We start from the raw sequence: 15418 nt of genomic DNA, 5'->3' as shown, positions 1-15418 counted from the left end.
CCCACAGACTGTAGCCTACCAGGCTCCTCCATCCATGGGGTTTTCTAGGCAAGAATACTGGAGTGGGTTGCCATTTCCTTCTCCAGGAGATCTTCCTGACCCAGGGATTGAACCCGGGTCTTCTGCATTGTAGGCAGATGCTTTTACCATCTGGGCCACAAGGAAAGTATGAGAGAATGTGATAAGAGAACTAGAAAACCTCAAAAAAAGCCTTTGGTTAAAGCAATAGCATTTTCTTCATGTATTCAGGGAAGCATTATTATTTTTATTTGGGTGCACATTATTATTATGAGGTATAGTGCTAAAGAGAAGGAAATAAGAAGAAAAAACAACACAAAATCAAAAAGGAGACAAGTAAAGGAGAAATGCCTGAACTTGTTCTTGGAATGTGTATATGTGTGCTCAGCTGTGTCTGACTCTTTGCAACCCCATGGACTGTATCCCACCAGGCTCGTCTGCCCATGGAATTTTCCAGGCAAGAATACTGGAGTGGGTTGTCATTTCCTTCTCCAGGGAATCTTCCTGACCTAGGGATCGAACCTGCATCTCCTGCATTGGCAGGCATCTTGGAATGCTAAGGACATTTTACTGAACTTTAGTAAGCCTGCACCCTTTTTTATTGCACACTGATCATTCTGATCATTGTTTAGGTCAATACATCCTGTGTGCTTAGTCACTAAGTCATGTCTGACTCTTTGCGATCCCACGGACTGTAGCCCACCAGGCTTCTCTGTCCATGGGGATTCTCTAGGCAAGAATCCTGGAGTGGGTTGCCATGCCCTCATACAAGGGATCTTCCTGACCCAGGGATCAAACCCACATCTTCTGCATTACAGGCGAATTCTTTACCCTCTGAGCCACCAGGGAAGCCCTCATATGTTTAATATTAGTGTGTTAATCTCAAAGGAAAATTAAAAAAAAACAAACTGCTGAAACATAATCTAATATCATATAGATAATATTTATGTATAACAAAGAGCTAAGCAAGGGAGCCATATTTCTATGCATTTTATATTTATTAACATGATTCTTCTGGAGTGTTTTACTATTAAAGTAATAAAAATATGAAAGTAGGAGACAGTTCTATTGTTATCTTGTTGCAGTGTGTGTGCATGCTCAGGTCAGTGTACTAGAACACAAATTTGAATGCTTTTATATGTAGGTATTTTCTATGAAATTAAGTCCAAATTGTATTGTATTCATGATAAGAGAAAACTAAACTGCTTATGATGTTGGGTAAGTAAATTTTGAATAATAACAACTAACATTTATGGGATTTCTATTTGGTAGGCACTGTTCATTACATGTCAACATATTTAATCCTCACAAAACTGCATGAGTTATTTTCACCATTTTAGAAATGAGAAAACTGAGGTGTAGAGAAACTCGTGTGAGGTAACTCGGTGAGCAAGAGCCAGAGTCAGGATTTGACTCAGGACATCTGGCTTAGCAACTGCACCCTTAACCACTACGTCTCTAAAGTTAGTGTAATCTATAAACTTTAGAAGTTAGAAAAGCAGTAGAAAAGGGACTTCCAAGCTCCTCTTAAGAGATCTAAATATCACAGAAGAGTCATAAGTAAAATTTATTGAGCAGGTACCATGTGTCAGGTACTGGGCTAAGCAATTCATGCATATGCTCTTTTAATTTTTCATTAGGTTCTGATTATCTGTCAGGTTGGTTTGGTTTTTCCTGTTTGTTTCCCTTTAAATGTCTTACGTAATTTTTAAAGGTTACACTCCATTTATAGTGACTGCAAAATATTGGTTACATTCCCTGTGTTGTACAATATATCCTCGCAGCCTATCTTACACCCAATTGTTTGTACCTCCCACTTCCTCACCCGAATATTACTCCTCCCCCCACTGGTAACCTCTAGTTTATTTTCTGTATCTGTGATATGCTCTCAATTTTGAAAACAACACTGTTAAGTAACTATTGTTATTCCTAGGTTAAAGATGAAGACAGAAGCTTACAGAGATCTAGCAACTGCTTTTTATAAGGTTACACGGTAAGTAGAATGTCTAACTCTAGAGCCTGTGGATTCTGTTACCACCCTTGTACACCGTCTGTGGATTCTGTTACCACCCTTGTACACCGTCTCCCAAGATGAGAGAGTTTCCCAAATGAACTCCTTGATATAAAGCAAGAATATAATTTGGTATGTTACTTATGGCTGGCTAAGCCTAACAGAAAGGTAGCTGAAGAGATGGAGGGGAAGACTTTGGCCTTATGATCTGATGGGGCTAATCTGAAAGATAGGATACATAGGTATTGAGTAAATGAACATTGTAGATAACCTGATAGTACTATGATCTGATGGGGCTAATCTGAAAGATAGGATACATAGGTATTGAGTAAATGAACATTGTAGATAACCTGATAGTACTATGATCTGATGGGGCTAATCTGAAAGATAGGATACATAGGTATTGAGTAAATGAACATTGTAGATAACCTGATAGTACTATGATCTGATGGGGCTAATCTGAAAGATAGGATACATAGGTATTGAGTAAATGAACATTGTAGATAACCTGATAGTACAACTGACTATAGTGGAGATAGGAAAAACTTTATACAGGGTTCTCAAGCTGGATTTCCAGTTTTGTGAACTGTTTGGAGGGGAAAAAATAGATTTCCATGGTTAAACATTTTGAGAAATTATCCCCGTGTTCAGTTCAGTTCAGTTCAGTTGCTCAGTTGTGTCCAACTCTTTGCAACCCCGTGAATCACAGCACACCAGGCCTCCCTGTCCATCACCAACTCCTGGAGTCCACCCAATCCTATATCCGCTTGTAAGATAATTTTAATGCCTATAAGAAGTTGTGCTAATATTAAAAATATTCTCTTTAGCTTTTTTTAAACTAAGGAAATATTTCTATTTTTGTATACAAAACTGTAAGAATACTTGGCTTCATAGATAATAAATGCTAAGAGATTTTTACATTTTAGAGAGTTTACATCTTCCACAACTTACACAGATTTACAGACATTGAAGGAACATTACAGTGATTGACGCAGTCCCTGGAATATATGTTATATCTATAGATATACACCATTTTAGAGATATACATACAGTTCCACTAATTGAACATTGACTTAAAAAATAAACTCAGGAGATATGTAATGTAGATGTTGTTGTTTCATTGTTCAGTCGTGTCTGACTCTTTGCAAACAATGGACTGCAACCTGCCAGACTCCTCTGTCCGTGGGATTTCCCCAGGCAAGAATAGTGGACTGGGTTGCTATTTCCTATTCCAGGTGATCCTCCCAATCCAGGGATCAATCGTGCATCTCTTGCAATTCTCTTGCATTGTAGTTGGATTCTTTACCACTGAACCACCAGGGAAGCCCCAATGTAGATTTTTTTTCTGTATAAAATCTGGACAGCTTGGGGCTCAAGCAATGTGTTTATTTGTCAGTTGTCATATATGGACAACTTTCCATTAAAATGACTTCTTTCCATAATTATGGGTCAGAACCCACCTGTGACTGCATTGGCTCTGTTTATACTTATGGAACTCCCTGTTATTTGGACATATTTATGACTCTTTAGGTAGGTGAGATTCCTTTTGTTTGCCCAAATATCAGGTGCACATTGTGTTCTTTTTACTAATGTTTTGGTTTAATCAACTCATCTACACAGATCACTGACATTTTGTGAGCTTCTAGCTTTAGCTTCATGCATTTTCTTTTAAACTTCACTCACTCTTTAAAAATTTCTTCTCTTTGCCTGTCTTTGGTATAACAAGATGTTAATTGAAATTTTAAAAATATTTATTTATTCATTTATTTTTCATTGTGCTGGGTCATCATTGCTGCAGCTGGGATTTCTCTAGTTGTGGAGAGTTGGGGCTACTCTCTAGGTGCCGTGTGCAGGCTTCTCATCGCCGTGGCTTCTCTTGTTGTGGAGCACAGGATCTAGGGCGTGTGGGTTTCAGTAGTTTCTGCACATGGACTCAGTAGTTGCGGCTTGCAGGCTCCAGAACACAGGCTCAGTAGTTGTGCCTCACTGACTTAGTTGTTAATGAAGCATGCGGGAGTTTCCTGGATCAGGGATTGAACCAGTGTCCTCTGCATTGCAAGGCAGACTTTTAACCACTGGACCACCAAGGTAGCCCTTAATTGGGATTTATTGTATTGGAATTCCAGGTAGAGCTCTAAAGACAAAGGATGTTACCTTCACATTCTAAAGAGAAGAGCTAGGCTGTGCAAGGGCAACTTAATTGAAGATAAAAACCAGTAAGAGATCAAAAATCTGAGAGAAAATTCCCAGAAGGGAATTCAAACGGTTAAGAGTGCTGTGTACTTCTACTCCTTTCTCTGTGAGGAAGGAGGTGCTCCCTTCCCCAAGCCAATTCAGACTCTATTTAAACAGATAAAGGATCATTTTTTTCTGGCATAGCAGCAAGTCCAAGAGAGATAACTGATACTATCAGTTATCTACTGTTTTCTTGACCCTTCTTCCATGGTCACAGGGCATGCCCCAGCTCAAGGCAGAAAAAAAAAGAGAAGGGCCTGTTTCAAGGGCATAGTCACTTTAATAAGAGAAGCCATATTATTCTCATCCACTTGTTTGTCTCTTCCACATACCACACTGTCTTGATTATTATAGATGTACAATAAGCCTTAAGATTGTGTAGTGTCAGTCCTTCAACTTCATTCTTCTTCACTTTGTCTTTGGAAGCATGTCAAACAGATACACTTCATTTTCATTTGCCAATATTCTAACACATGGCCACCCCTTGCTGAGAGACTGGAAAAAACATATTAATGTTTTAACTCAACATACAAAGTTGGATATACCTGTTGGGTTAGCCATCTGATGGTATTTGCCATAACTTCAGGTATTGGGGAAAACTTGCTATCCAGAGGTCCATGGCATCTTTGTGAAACTCACAAATGTACCCCATGAATGAGTCAGCGCTGGGAGCCTTCTGTAGAGAGTATCAATAGCAAAAAGAAAAACAAAAACTATAACAAACACTTGTGAACTAGAAAGCCTTTTGTTCCTTTTCTATAATTTCCTTATCTGATACCTTGACCCTGGAGGACACAGAAGGCGTAAGGGACAGAAGATCAGGAAAGGCTGAAAGACCACCCCATGCCCCTTTCCCCCACTGTAAGGCTCTGGGTCAGGCAGACCTGAGCTGAGGGACTGGGGAAAAACTCTGAATTAGATGCAACATTGACATTTTAACTGGATTGGATTTTTAACTTTTTAGTATCTTAAATGATGAGGAAGTAATGGAATTTGCTGACATAAAGATTAAGGTTGGGGGCTTTGTCTGGAGGATAATAAATCCACTTTCTGATGGCCTAACTGAGTTCAGCCTCTTCAACACACTGGTTATGCTGGAAACTACAAACTTCTTTAATCCTGGCTGTTGACTCACAGCCCTGACTCCTAGTAGGTCTTTCTTGCTCTCATCTGGTAGCCTTTTCATTGCTGTGGGGATGCTAGATCTGTCAGTAAAAGGCAACTTTAGGAGAACCATTTGGGTTGTATGGGACCAGAGAAGGCCCAGTAGGGAGATTGATTATAACAGGATAATAACCAATCCTGGTCTGTTACTGCCTGCCTTTGTGATCTCTCTCTACTTCTGAGTTGCCTTCTCTGAAATAAATGGCCTAAAAATGATTGTAATAGACACCTCTTGTGATGGCTGTGTGACTCCATCCATTCTCAGGACACTGCCTCCGATACCTAGGGAAGTGACCCAACATCCCTCCGAGGTGATTAACCAGGAGAGGGCATCTGTCCCAGGAGAGAGCAGGCTTTGTTTCCTGGCAGTATTGAATTGGGGACACAGAGACTAAACAATGTTGACATTGACTATCATTAGTAACTAAGAGCAGCCCACACCCACCTGCTGCTGCCGGCCTCAGAAATGCCCAACTTTTTGCTCTTTTGGGGGATTGATGGCTGATTCCCTGGTAGCCTTTCAGTAAATCCCTCACTTTGTTTAAGCTGTTCAGAACTGTTTTATTTGACTCACAACCAAAGTTACTTTTTTTAGAGTCCATTCAACTTGCACAATTCTATTATCCTTTGATTTAATGGTACCTGTTACTCTTGAACAGAGGTGAATAATAACTTGGAGGACCGGTAACCATAGACATCTGGCAGCCACGGCACCAGTGGGTGACTGCAGTTTTGGCAGTCCTTATACTGATGAACACTAGAGATAGCCCTTTTAATAACATCAGATTGTTAAGTAGGTAAATTTGTACTTGTTACACATGGAGAATATTTTTAGTGTAATAGTTTATATTACAGGTGTAAATGATGTTTACAGAAAAAGATTTTAGTTTCCAGTGTAAGAAATGTAAGCCAAGTTATTATTTTCAAGTCACCACATTAATGCGTATTATTAGATATACACTGAATCTAAAGAGTTGAGTATATAATTCAATTGGTTTATCACTTAAATCTCATTTGCCAGCATTTCATTGTATTGATTGAATTCAGGGCAATTGATGCTCTTTAGTTAATCCTCCTTGATAATGCGGACCATTAAAAAGTAGAATTAAAATTAAACATATTTTGTCTTAAATGTCATACATTATTACACTATAATTTGAAAATGCATAGTTATCAAATCCCTATAAAAATAACTTCAGAATGAAAATACCTAACCAGATACTAAAGATTAGAAGTGAAATTGGCTCCTCTAATGTGAAACTTCCTCATCATGGACGCTTCATGGTTTTTAAAAAGTTATTGTTATGACTTCCTAAAGTGAAAGGCATGCCACTCAGTGGATAGAAAGCAGTATTGCAGATTAGTAGCTACCTTTTGGTGGGTTTCCCATGTGGCGCTAAAGAATCCCCCTGCCAGTGCAGGAGACATAAGAGACGCAGTTTCTGTCTCCAGGTCAGGAAGATCCTGTGGAGTAGGAAACGGTACCCACTCCAGTATTCTTTCCTGGAAAATTCCATGGGCTAAGGAGCCTGGGGGTTGCCATCCATGGGGTCCCAAAGAGTTGGATACAGCTGACCAAGTGACACACACACAGATGTACACCTATGTGGTGCTGGGTTTTGAGATACTGTCAACTTGGTCCAGGGGATAAATGATCAAGTTATGCAGAATTAACTTGATGATTAATATTAGATGCATATCGATAATGTTTGTATATGCATTATGGAACATGCAGTCCAAAATTCATTTTTTATAAAGTAATTCTGAACTAGGAATTTTTTGCTCTCCCTCCACCCCCTGCCTCAGGGACATTTGGCAATTCTGGAGACCTTTTTGGTTGTCACAGTATATGTGTGTGTGTGTGTGTGTGTGTGTGTGTGTGCGCGCGCGCGCGTGTGTACGTGCTACTGGCATTTATTAATAGTGGGTAGAGGACAGGGATGCTGTTCAACATCCCATAAGATATCCCATAGGAATACAAATTATTCAGCCCAAAATATCAAGAGTATTGCTGTTGAAAAACTTGGTGTATGACAATTAGTTTCACATGTTTTTATACTAAAAATGCTTCGAATATGTTTAGTCAAAACTCTTTTCCAGATTTCATATGATTATGCCAGTTTTGCATTCTATTATATAAGCAATACTTTTATAATTTGGATTTCTTTTATCTGCAATAATTATGTAACTTTGTAAACTGCTTCCCTGGTGGCTCAGAGGATCAAGTGTCTGCCTGCAATGCAGGAGACCCGGGTTCAATCCCTGGGTTGGGAAGATCCCCTGGAGAAGGAAATGGCAACCCACTCCAGTATTCTTGCCTGGAGAATCCCATGGACAGAGGAGCCTGGCGGGCTACAGTCCACGGGGTCCCAAAGAGTTGGAGACTACTGAGTGACTTCACTTTCTTTCTTTGCAAAAGTCAGGGCAGGTTTTAATTTTCATGAATAATTTCCTCAAATCTTGCCTTTCCCTGTTACCAATTTAAAGTCTCCTCTCCTTTCGTTGCCTGCTTCATTCTTTTCGGCCCATTTCATTAGAACAACTGAAGCACTGACCAGAAGCAAATACGGTGAGCACAGTTAAAATGTAGATAGAAGGTATCTTTTTGTGAGGTAATGATTTCGTTTCTCTTAGATTAAAAAAAATTCTTTAGGCTCTAGGCAGATGGTGGGGGGGGATCTAGCATATTTTTAGTTTTGAAATAAAACAAGTTTCAGATTACTTGTACAGTCTGAAATGACCACTTCTTTTCTGTTGAAATTAATGTTTAGGGTAAGCAAAATGTTTGATATATCAATTTTTAAAAAAAAATTCTAGTGCTTTTCACTCTTGCCCTATTGGTGTTAGTAATGAATTTAATTATGCCTCAGAGTGATGTTGGCATAGACATATGATTTAGAGATATTATAGTATTTTAAGTCCAAGGACAAAACACATACTTTGTGAAGTTTAAGACATTAAAAGTAAAAATTTCAGAAATGACATACAAGTTCTGCCCCTAAATTCACAATACTAAAATTCCAAAGATAAAGAAATGTATAAAAACTGTGGAAAGAACACACTGAAACATCAAAATGTAAATAATCACCAGTTGCTTTTTTTCCTTAGTTTGGTGCAAGGTCACCTGGTAAGATTAGTAGCAAAGAACCAGTCTGCCAATGCAGGAGACATAAGAGAGTGGGTTTGATCCCTGGGTGGGGAAGATCCCCTGGAGGAGGGCTGGTGACCCACTCCTGTATTCTTGCCTGGAGAATCCCACGGCCAGAGAGGCCTAGTGGGCTCCGGTTAATGGGGTCACATAGAGTCGGATACGACTGAAGTGACTTATCACGCACAATTCTGAGCGTCTCCTCTTGTGGACGGCGTTTATCCAAAATTATAGAATTTTATACTAAAAAGGGTGAATAAAATGTGTAAATTAAAAAAAGCTGCCTTAAAAAAAAATTATAAAGGATCCCAGAGTCCTGCGACTTTATGTGGGTTTCATTTATACTTAGCATATTAGAAATAACTAAGAAACATTTAAAATAGTTCTTTATTCGTTTTAAAAATAACAAATGAACTTAACAGAAGTAATGCATTTTTTATTCATTACTTATGTTGCACTCATCTGCCCATTCTCCAGATCTGGCACAACCCCCTGCACCGAGAAGATGCTGGGCCTTTATTAGGAGAACAAGGTTCGGCAATGGGGGGTGCAGCCGGCTCATCCCGCTCACCCGCCAACCGCCCGCGCGCCCGAGGCTCCCGGGACACGCGGCCCCGCCCCTCCGCGCGCCAGCGTCTTGAGCCAGGGCGCACGCGCAGGGCTCCGGGAGGCAGCGTCGAGGAGCGCGCGGCCGCGGCCGTCCCCTCCCCCACCCCTCGCCGCGCACGCCGGGAACCCGTCTCCGCGGCTGCTTCGGCTGCGGCGGTCGGTAGTCGCGATGGACTCTCCGTGGAATGAGCTGACCCTTGCCTTTTCTCGCACTTCCATGTTCCCCTTTTTTGACATCGCCCACTACCTGGTGTCGGTGATGGCGTTGAAGCATCAGCCGGGTGAGTGTTGGGCGCCGAGGATCGTCCCCCTCAGGGACCCCTCACCGCGGGGACGGCCTGAGCGGGGTGAGCGGCCGAGCTGCCTCGCGCCGGGAGTCCTGGGGTCAAGCTAGAGGGGCGCCATGGAGAGGGGGCCCGTCCGACCGCCGTGTAGAAGGGGAAACTGAGGCCGCGGAGTAAGGTGGCCCCGGACCCCGCCAAAGGAGTCAGGGGGAGGAGTGCGGGGCCGCCCCACTGCCGCGGGCGGGACTGCCGGGACAGGTGAAGGGCGGCCGCAGCCACTTTTGGCAGTCCGGGACTGCCCTCGTTCGCCCTGGGGTGGCGCCGTCTCCCGGCGGTGCCCCCTCTTCCTTGGGAAGTATTTTTAAATGACCTGGGAACCGAGTTCCCGCAGACAGCAGGTCTGACTTCGTCGCTTGGACTAGTAACTGGTTCTGGACTGCTCTCCGGTTCTGAAAGTTGTATAAACACTGAAATAAAATGCCTCAAGTAGGCACCCGCTACATTCCCCGTAACGCGAAGGTCTCCCACCTTGCTTAGCATGTTAGACACTGGTTGCTGAGAGGAAAGTGGATTCCCACTGGGGAGTCATATGAGTGACATTGCATAAGAAGAGCGCTTTGGTGTAGTTTCACTGCCAGTAGAGTGGGTATGTGGTTTTAAAACAGAGTTTTGATTTCCTTTAAGTGTGCATTACAGGGAGCAATGTTTGTTTTTTCTTGTATTTTTCATTTAGGATATGTTTGCTCCTGTATTACTTGACTTTTGCAGTTGTTCTGCCTGCCTTTTCATTTTGTGCTCTCTTCTTTTTTCCTGAGGTCAGGTATTTTCTTTGCCTTACTTTCTCCGTGTTGATGCTGCCTTTGATATGCACTGTCCTACAGTCAGTGAGTGAAGGATCGAGGATGATGCTGTGCCTCTTATGGTCTGATTTTTCATTTAAAATTTTTTTTAAAAGTAATTTTTAATTTTTTGGTCAAACCAACACTGCATGTGGGATCTTAGTTCCCCAACCAGGGATGGAAACCGCATCCCCTGCATTTTGAAGCCTGGAGTCCTAACCACTGGACTACTAGGGGAGTCTGTGGTGGTTTTTTTTTTTTTAAACTCATGGACCTCTGAAATGTTTTTAATTTAAATTGAGGTTGGTAGCTCAGTCTAAATCATTGTTTGATAAAAGTTTTGACCTGGATAAAGGGAATAGTAGTGTATTAAATTGGAACAGATAATCATAAGAGATACTTTCCTTGATTTGAAAATAAGTATATTTTATTACTTTATCGTATTTAATACTTGATATTTTCTTGTATAGGTTAGATCAGAGCTTCTCCTAGTATGGTCCAGGAACCCCAGGGGTTCCTGACATTTCCAGCTCAAAATTATTTTTGTAATAATATGCAGGTGTTGTCTTTTTCACACTCATTTTCTTACAAGTATACAATGGAGTTTTCCAGAGGCCAAATGACCTGTCATACTGTAACAGGTGAATGCAGAAGCAGATATGAGAATCCAGCTGTTTCCTATTTGAAGGCAGACAGTAGAGAGACTGGCTCAAAAAATGTGACTTTTCTCACTAAATATTTTTTGCTTTGGAAAATAGTTATTTTTCATGAAGAAAAACATTCAGTGCATTTATTATTTTAAAAATGAATACATAAAAAAACTAAAGATTTTCTCATTTAAAATTTTTTGGTAGTTTTATTTATTTATTTATTTTTGGCTATGCTAGGTCTTTGTGGCTGCATGAGGTTTCTCTAGTTGCAGCGAGCCGGGGCTCCTCTCCAGTTGCGGTGTGGGTTCCTCTGCAGTGCCTGCTCTTGTTGCAGAGCACAGGCTGTAGCGCGCAAGGGCTTCAGTAGTTGTGGCTCCCAGGCTCTAGAGCACAGTTTCAATAGTTGTGGCAAAGGGGCTTACATGCTCTGCGGCATGTGGGATCTTCCCCGATCAGGGATCAACTTGTGTTTCCTGCATTGGCAAGCGAATTCTTCACCACTGAGCAACCAGGGAAGCCCTGATTTTTCTCATTTATTTCTAATATGCTAGATATTGATAGCTCAAATAAACAGAAGCTCTTTGGGATCTTCAAGAATTTTTTTTTTTTTTGAGTCAGACTTTTGAAAGGTTTAATTTACATATATTCACTCCTTTAAATATAAAATTCTGTTTTTTTGGACAGACATACAGTCATGTACCTACCACCACAGTCAAGATATAGAAGAGTTTCATCATCCATCCCAGATTCCTTCCTACGCCTTCGTAGTCAGCCCTCCCCAAACCCCTGGCAACCATTCATCTACTCACTATTTTGGGGGGCTGTAGAGGAGTCCTGAGACCAAAATCTTTGAGGACCACTGGACTAACTGGACACTGATACAGTATTCCACCTGGTGTAAAAATGTTATATTCCAGTACTAGTACTTGTGAACATATAAAAAGTATAGAATTCACACTAGCATGTGAGATGAGTGCAATTGTGTGGTAGTTTGAACATTCTTTGGTGTTGTCTTTCTTTGGGATTGGAATAAAAACTGACCTTTTCCAGTCCTGTGGCCTCGGCTGAGTTTCCCAAATTTGCTGACGAATTGAGTGCAGCACTTTAACAGCATTACCTTTTAGGATTAGAAATAGCTCACCTGGAATTCCATCACCTCCACTAGCTTTGTCTTACTAATGCTTCCTGAGGCCCACCTGGCTTCACACTCCAGGATGTCTGGCTCTAGGTGAGTGATCACACCATCCTGGTTATCTGGGTCATTAAGACCTTTTCTGTACAGTTCTTCTGTGTATTCTTGCCACCTCTTCTTAATATCTTTTGCTTCTGTTAGGTCCATACTGTTTCTGTCCTTTAGTGTGTGCATCTTTGCATGAAATATTCCCTTGTCATAGTTTCATTGAGTTACACAAAACTGTGATCCGCGTGATCATTTTGGTTAGCATAAGGGTAGCATAGAAGGACGTGCACTCATCTTCTGCTGTGAGTATTTGGGAGTGTCTGGCAGAGGCTTGGGTTGACAGCGGCCTGCTGCGAAGTCAGAGGCACTGGCAGCAGCAGTCCTGGGAGGTGCAGCATGCTGCCATAAGTCCTTTTGGAGAAGGTCGATATTACCCATTTAGTTTTGACTAATAGTGTAGGGTTTTTTTTCATTTATTTTTTCTATTTTCCTGGGTATCTTATTGGGCTTCCCTGGTGACTCAGCTGGTAAAGAATCATTCTGCAGTGAGGGAGACCTGGGTTCACTTGGGTTGGGAAGATCCCCTGGAAAACGATGATTCTGTGAAAGTGCTGCACTCATATGTCAGCAAATTTGGAAAACTCAGCAGTGGCCACAGGACTGGAAAAGGTCAGTTTGCATTCCAATCCCAAAGAAAGGTAATGCCAAAGTATGGTCAAACTACCGCATAATTGCACTTATCTCACATCCTAGTAAAGTAATGCTCAAAATTCTCCAAGCCGGGCTTCAGCAATACGTGAACCGTGAACTTCCAGATGTTCAAGATGGTTTTAGAAAAGGCAGAGGAACCAGAGATCAAATTGCCAATATCTGATGGATCATCAAAAAAGCAAGAGAGTTCTAGAAAAACATCTATTTCTGCTTAATTGACTATGCCAAAGCCTTTGACTGTGTGGATCACAATAAACTGTGGAAAATTCTGAAAGAGATGGGAATACCAGACCACCTGACCTGCCTTTTGAGAAACTTGTATACAGGTCAAGAAGCAACAGTTAGAATTGGACATGGAACAACAAACTGGTTCCAAATAGGAAAAGGAGTATGTCAAGGCTGTATATTGTCACCCTGCTTATTTAACTTATATGCAGAGTACATCATGAGAAACGCTGGGCTGAAAGAAGCACAAGCTGGAATCAAGATTGCTGGGAGAAATATCAATAACCTCAGATATGCAGATGACACCACCCTTATGGCAGAAAGTGAAGAAGAACTAAAGAGCCTCTTGATGAAAGTGAAAGAGGAGAGTAAAAAAGTTGGCTTAAAGCTCAACATTCAGAAAACTAAGATGGGCATCTGGTCCCATCACCTCATGGCAAATAGATGGGGAAACAGTGGAAACAGTGGCTGACTTTATTTTTCTGGGCTCCAAAATCACTGCAGATGGTGACTGCAGCCATGAAATTAAAAGACACTTACTCCTTGGAAGGAAAGTTATGACCAACCTAGAGAGCATATTAAAAAGCAGAGACATTACTTTGCCAACAAAGGTCCGTCTAGTCAAGGCTATAGTTTTTCCAGTAGTCATGAATGGATGTGAGAGTTGGACTATAAAGAAAGCTGAGCGCAGAAGAATTGATGCTTTTGAACTGTGGTGTTGGAGAAGACTCTTTGAGAGTCCCTTGGACTGCAAGGAGATCCAACCAGTCCATCCTAAAGGAGATCAGTCCTGGGTGTTCATTGGAAGAACTGATGTTGAAGCTGAAACTCCAATACTTTGGCCACCTGATGCGAAGAGCTGACTCATTTGCAAAGACCCTGATGCTGGGAAAGATTGAGGGCAGGAGAAGGGGACGACAGAGGATGAGATGGTTGGATGGCATCACTGACTCAGTGGACATGGATTTGGGTGGACTCCAGCAGTTGGTGATGGACAGGGAGGCCTGGCGTACTGTGGTTCATGGGGTCGCAAAGAGCCAGACCTCACTGAGTGACTGAACTGAACTGAACTGAACCCACTCAGTGTTCTGACCTGGAGAATTCCTTGGACTGTATAGTCCATGGGGTTGCAAAGAGTCAAGTATTTTATTAGGAAGTTGGAAAATGCTCTTTTAGGAGCTGTTGGTTAGAAACCATATTTGCAGAATATTTTTGTCATTAATTTTAATTTCTTTTGCTTTTAATCTGTCCTCTCTTTTTTTCTTATTTAAATTTTCATTAAAATAAGCAGATTTCTTTAGTCCTGCACTGATATCAATCTGAAAATACTCAGACTGCTATTTTCTGTTAGACATCCTGAAAATTTAATCCACAAAGATTTTTACTTGATTTTTCATACAAAATCTATTATTTTTTTCTTAATTCTCTGACCACTATTTTGCTATCTTCCCTCAAATCATATGTAGTTCATTAAGCAGCTGTTCGATTTATTAGGTCTAATACTATATTAGATGTTGAGGATACTAGGATGAAAGATATTCTTATATCCCTAGAAGAACTTGATTGTTCTGTTGTCATTGTCATCTTTTCCCCTTCCCCTGCTCATCCTCCCTTTCCTGTTCTTTCCTTACAGTGTCACATAAGGTTGTACTACCTTTCTTTCTTTTTTTTTTTTTAAATATTTATTTTATTTTTGGCTGCACTGGGTCTCTCTTACTACACACTGACTTTCTCTAGTTGCAGAGAGTGGGTGCTACTGTCTAGTAGCAGTGTGCAGGCTTCTCACTGCAGTGGCTTCTCTTGTTTTAGAGCACAGGCTCTTGGCCTGTGGACTTCAGTCATTGTAGCACATGGGCTACATCGTGGCGCACAGGCTTAGTTGCCCCACAGCACGTGAGATCTTCCCGAACCAGGGGTCGAACCCGTGTCCTTTGCATTGGCAGGTGGATTCTTTTTTTTTTTAGGCCATGACAGCTTTTATTTTATTTTTTTTTTCATTTATTTTTATCAGTTGGAGGCTAATTACTTTACAATATTGTAGTGGTTTTTGCCATACATTGACATGAATCAGCCATGGATTTAAATATATTCCCCATCCCGATCCCCCCTCCCACCTCCCTCTCCACCCGATCCCTCTGGGTCTTCCCAGTGCACCAGCCCTGAGCACTTGTCTCATGCATCCAACCTGGGCTGGTGATCTGTTTCACCCTTGATAGTATACTTGTTTCAATGCTGTTCTCTCAGAACATCCCACCCTCGCCTTCTCCCACAGAGTCCAAAAGTCTGTTCTGTACATCTGTGTCTCTTTTTCTGTTTTGCATATAGGGTTATCGTTACCATCTTT

General features: G+C 41.3%; 1 protein-coding gene across 1 annotated transcript in view; it reads left to right on the top strand.

The window, feature by feature from the left end:
• The first annotated feature begins 9268 nt into the window (after positions 1–9268).
• Positions 9269–15418, top strand: part of TMEM38B (transmembrane protein 38B) — a 62961-nt gene continuing 56811 nt past the window's right edge. The window contains exon 1 of the mRNA XM_061163486.1: positions 9269–9466. Coding sequence (XP_061019469.1) covers positions 9355–9466 — 112 coding nt within the window. The 5' untranslated portion in view covers positions 9269–9354. The remainder of the gene's footprint in view (positions 9467–15418) is intronic.

Source organism: Dama dama, chromosome 16, assembly GCF_033118175.1.
Source record: "Dama dama isolate Ldn47 chromosome 16, ASM3311817v1, whole genome shotgun sequence".
Classification (NCBI taxonomy): domain Eukaryota; kingdom Metazoa; phylum Chordata; class Mammalia; order Artiodactyla; family Cervidae; genus Dama; species Dama dama.
This window is presented reverse-complemented; position numbering and strand designations above follow the sequence as displayed.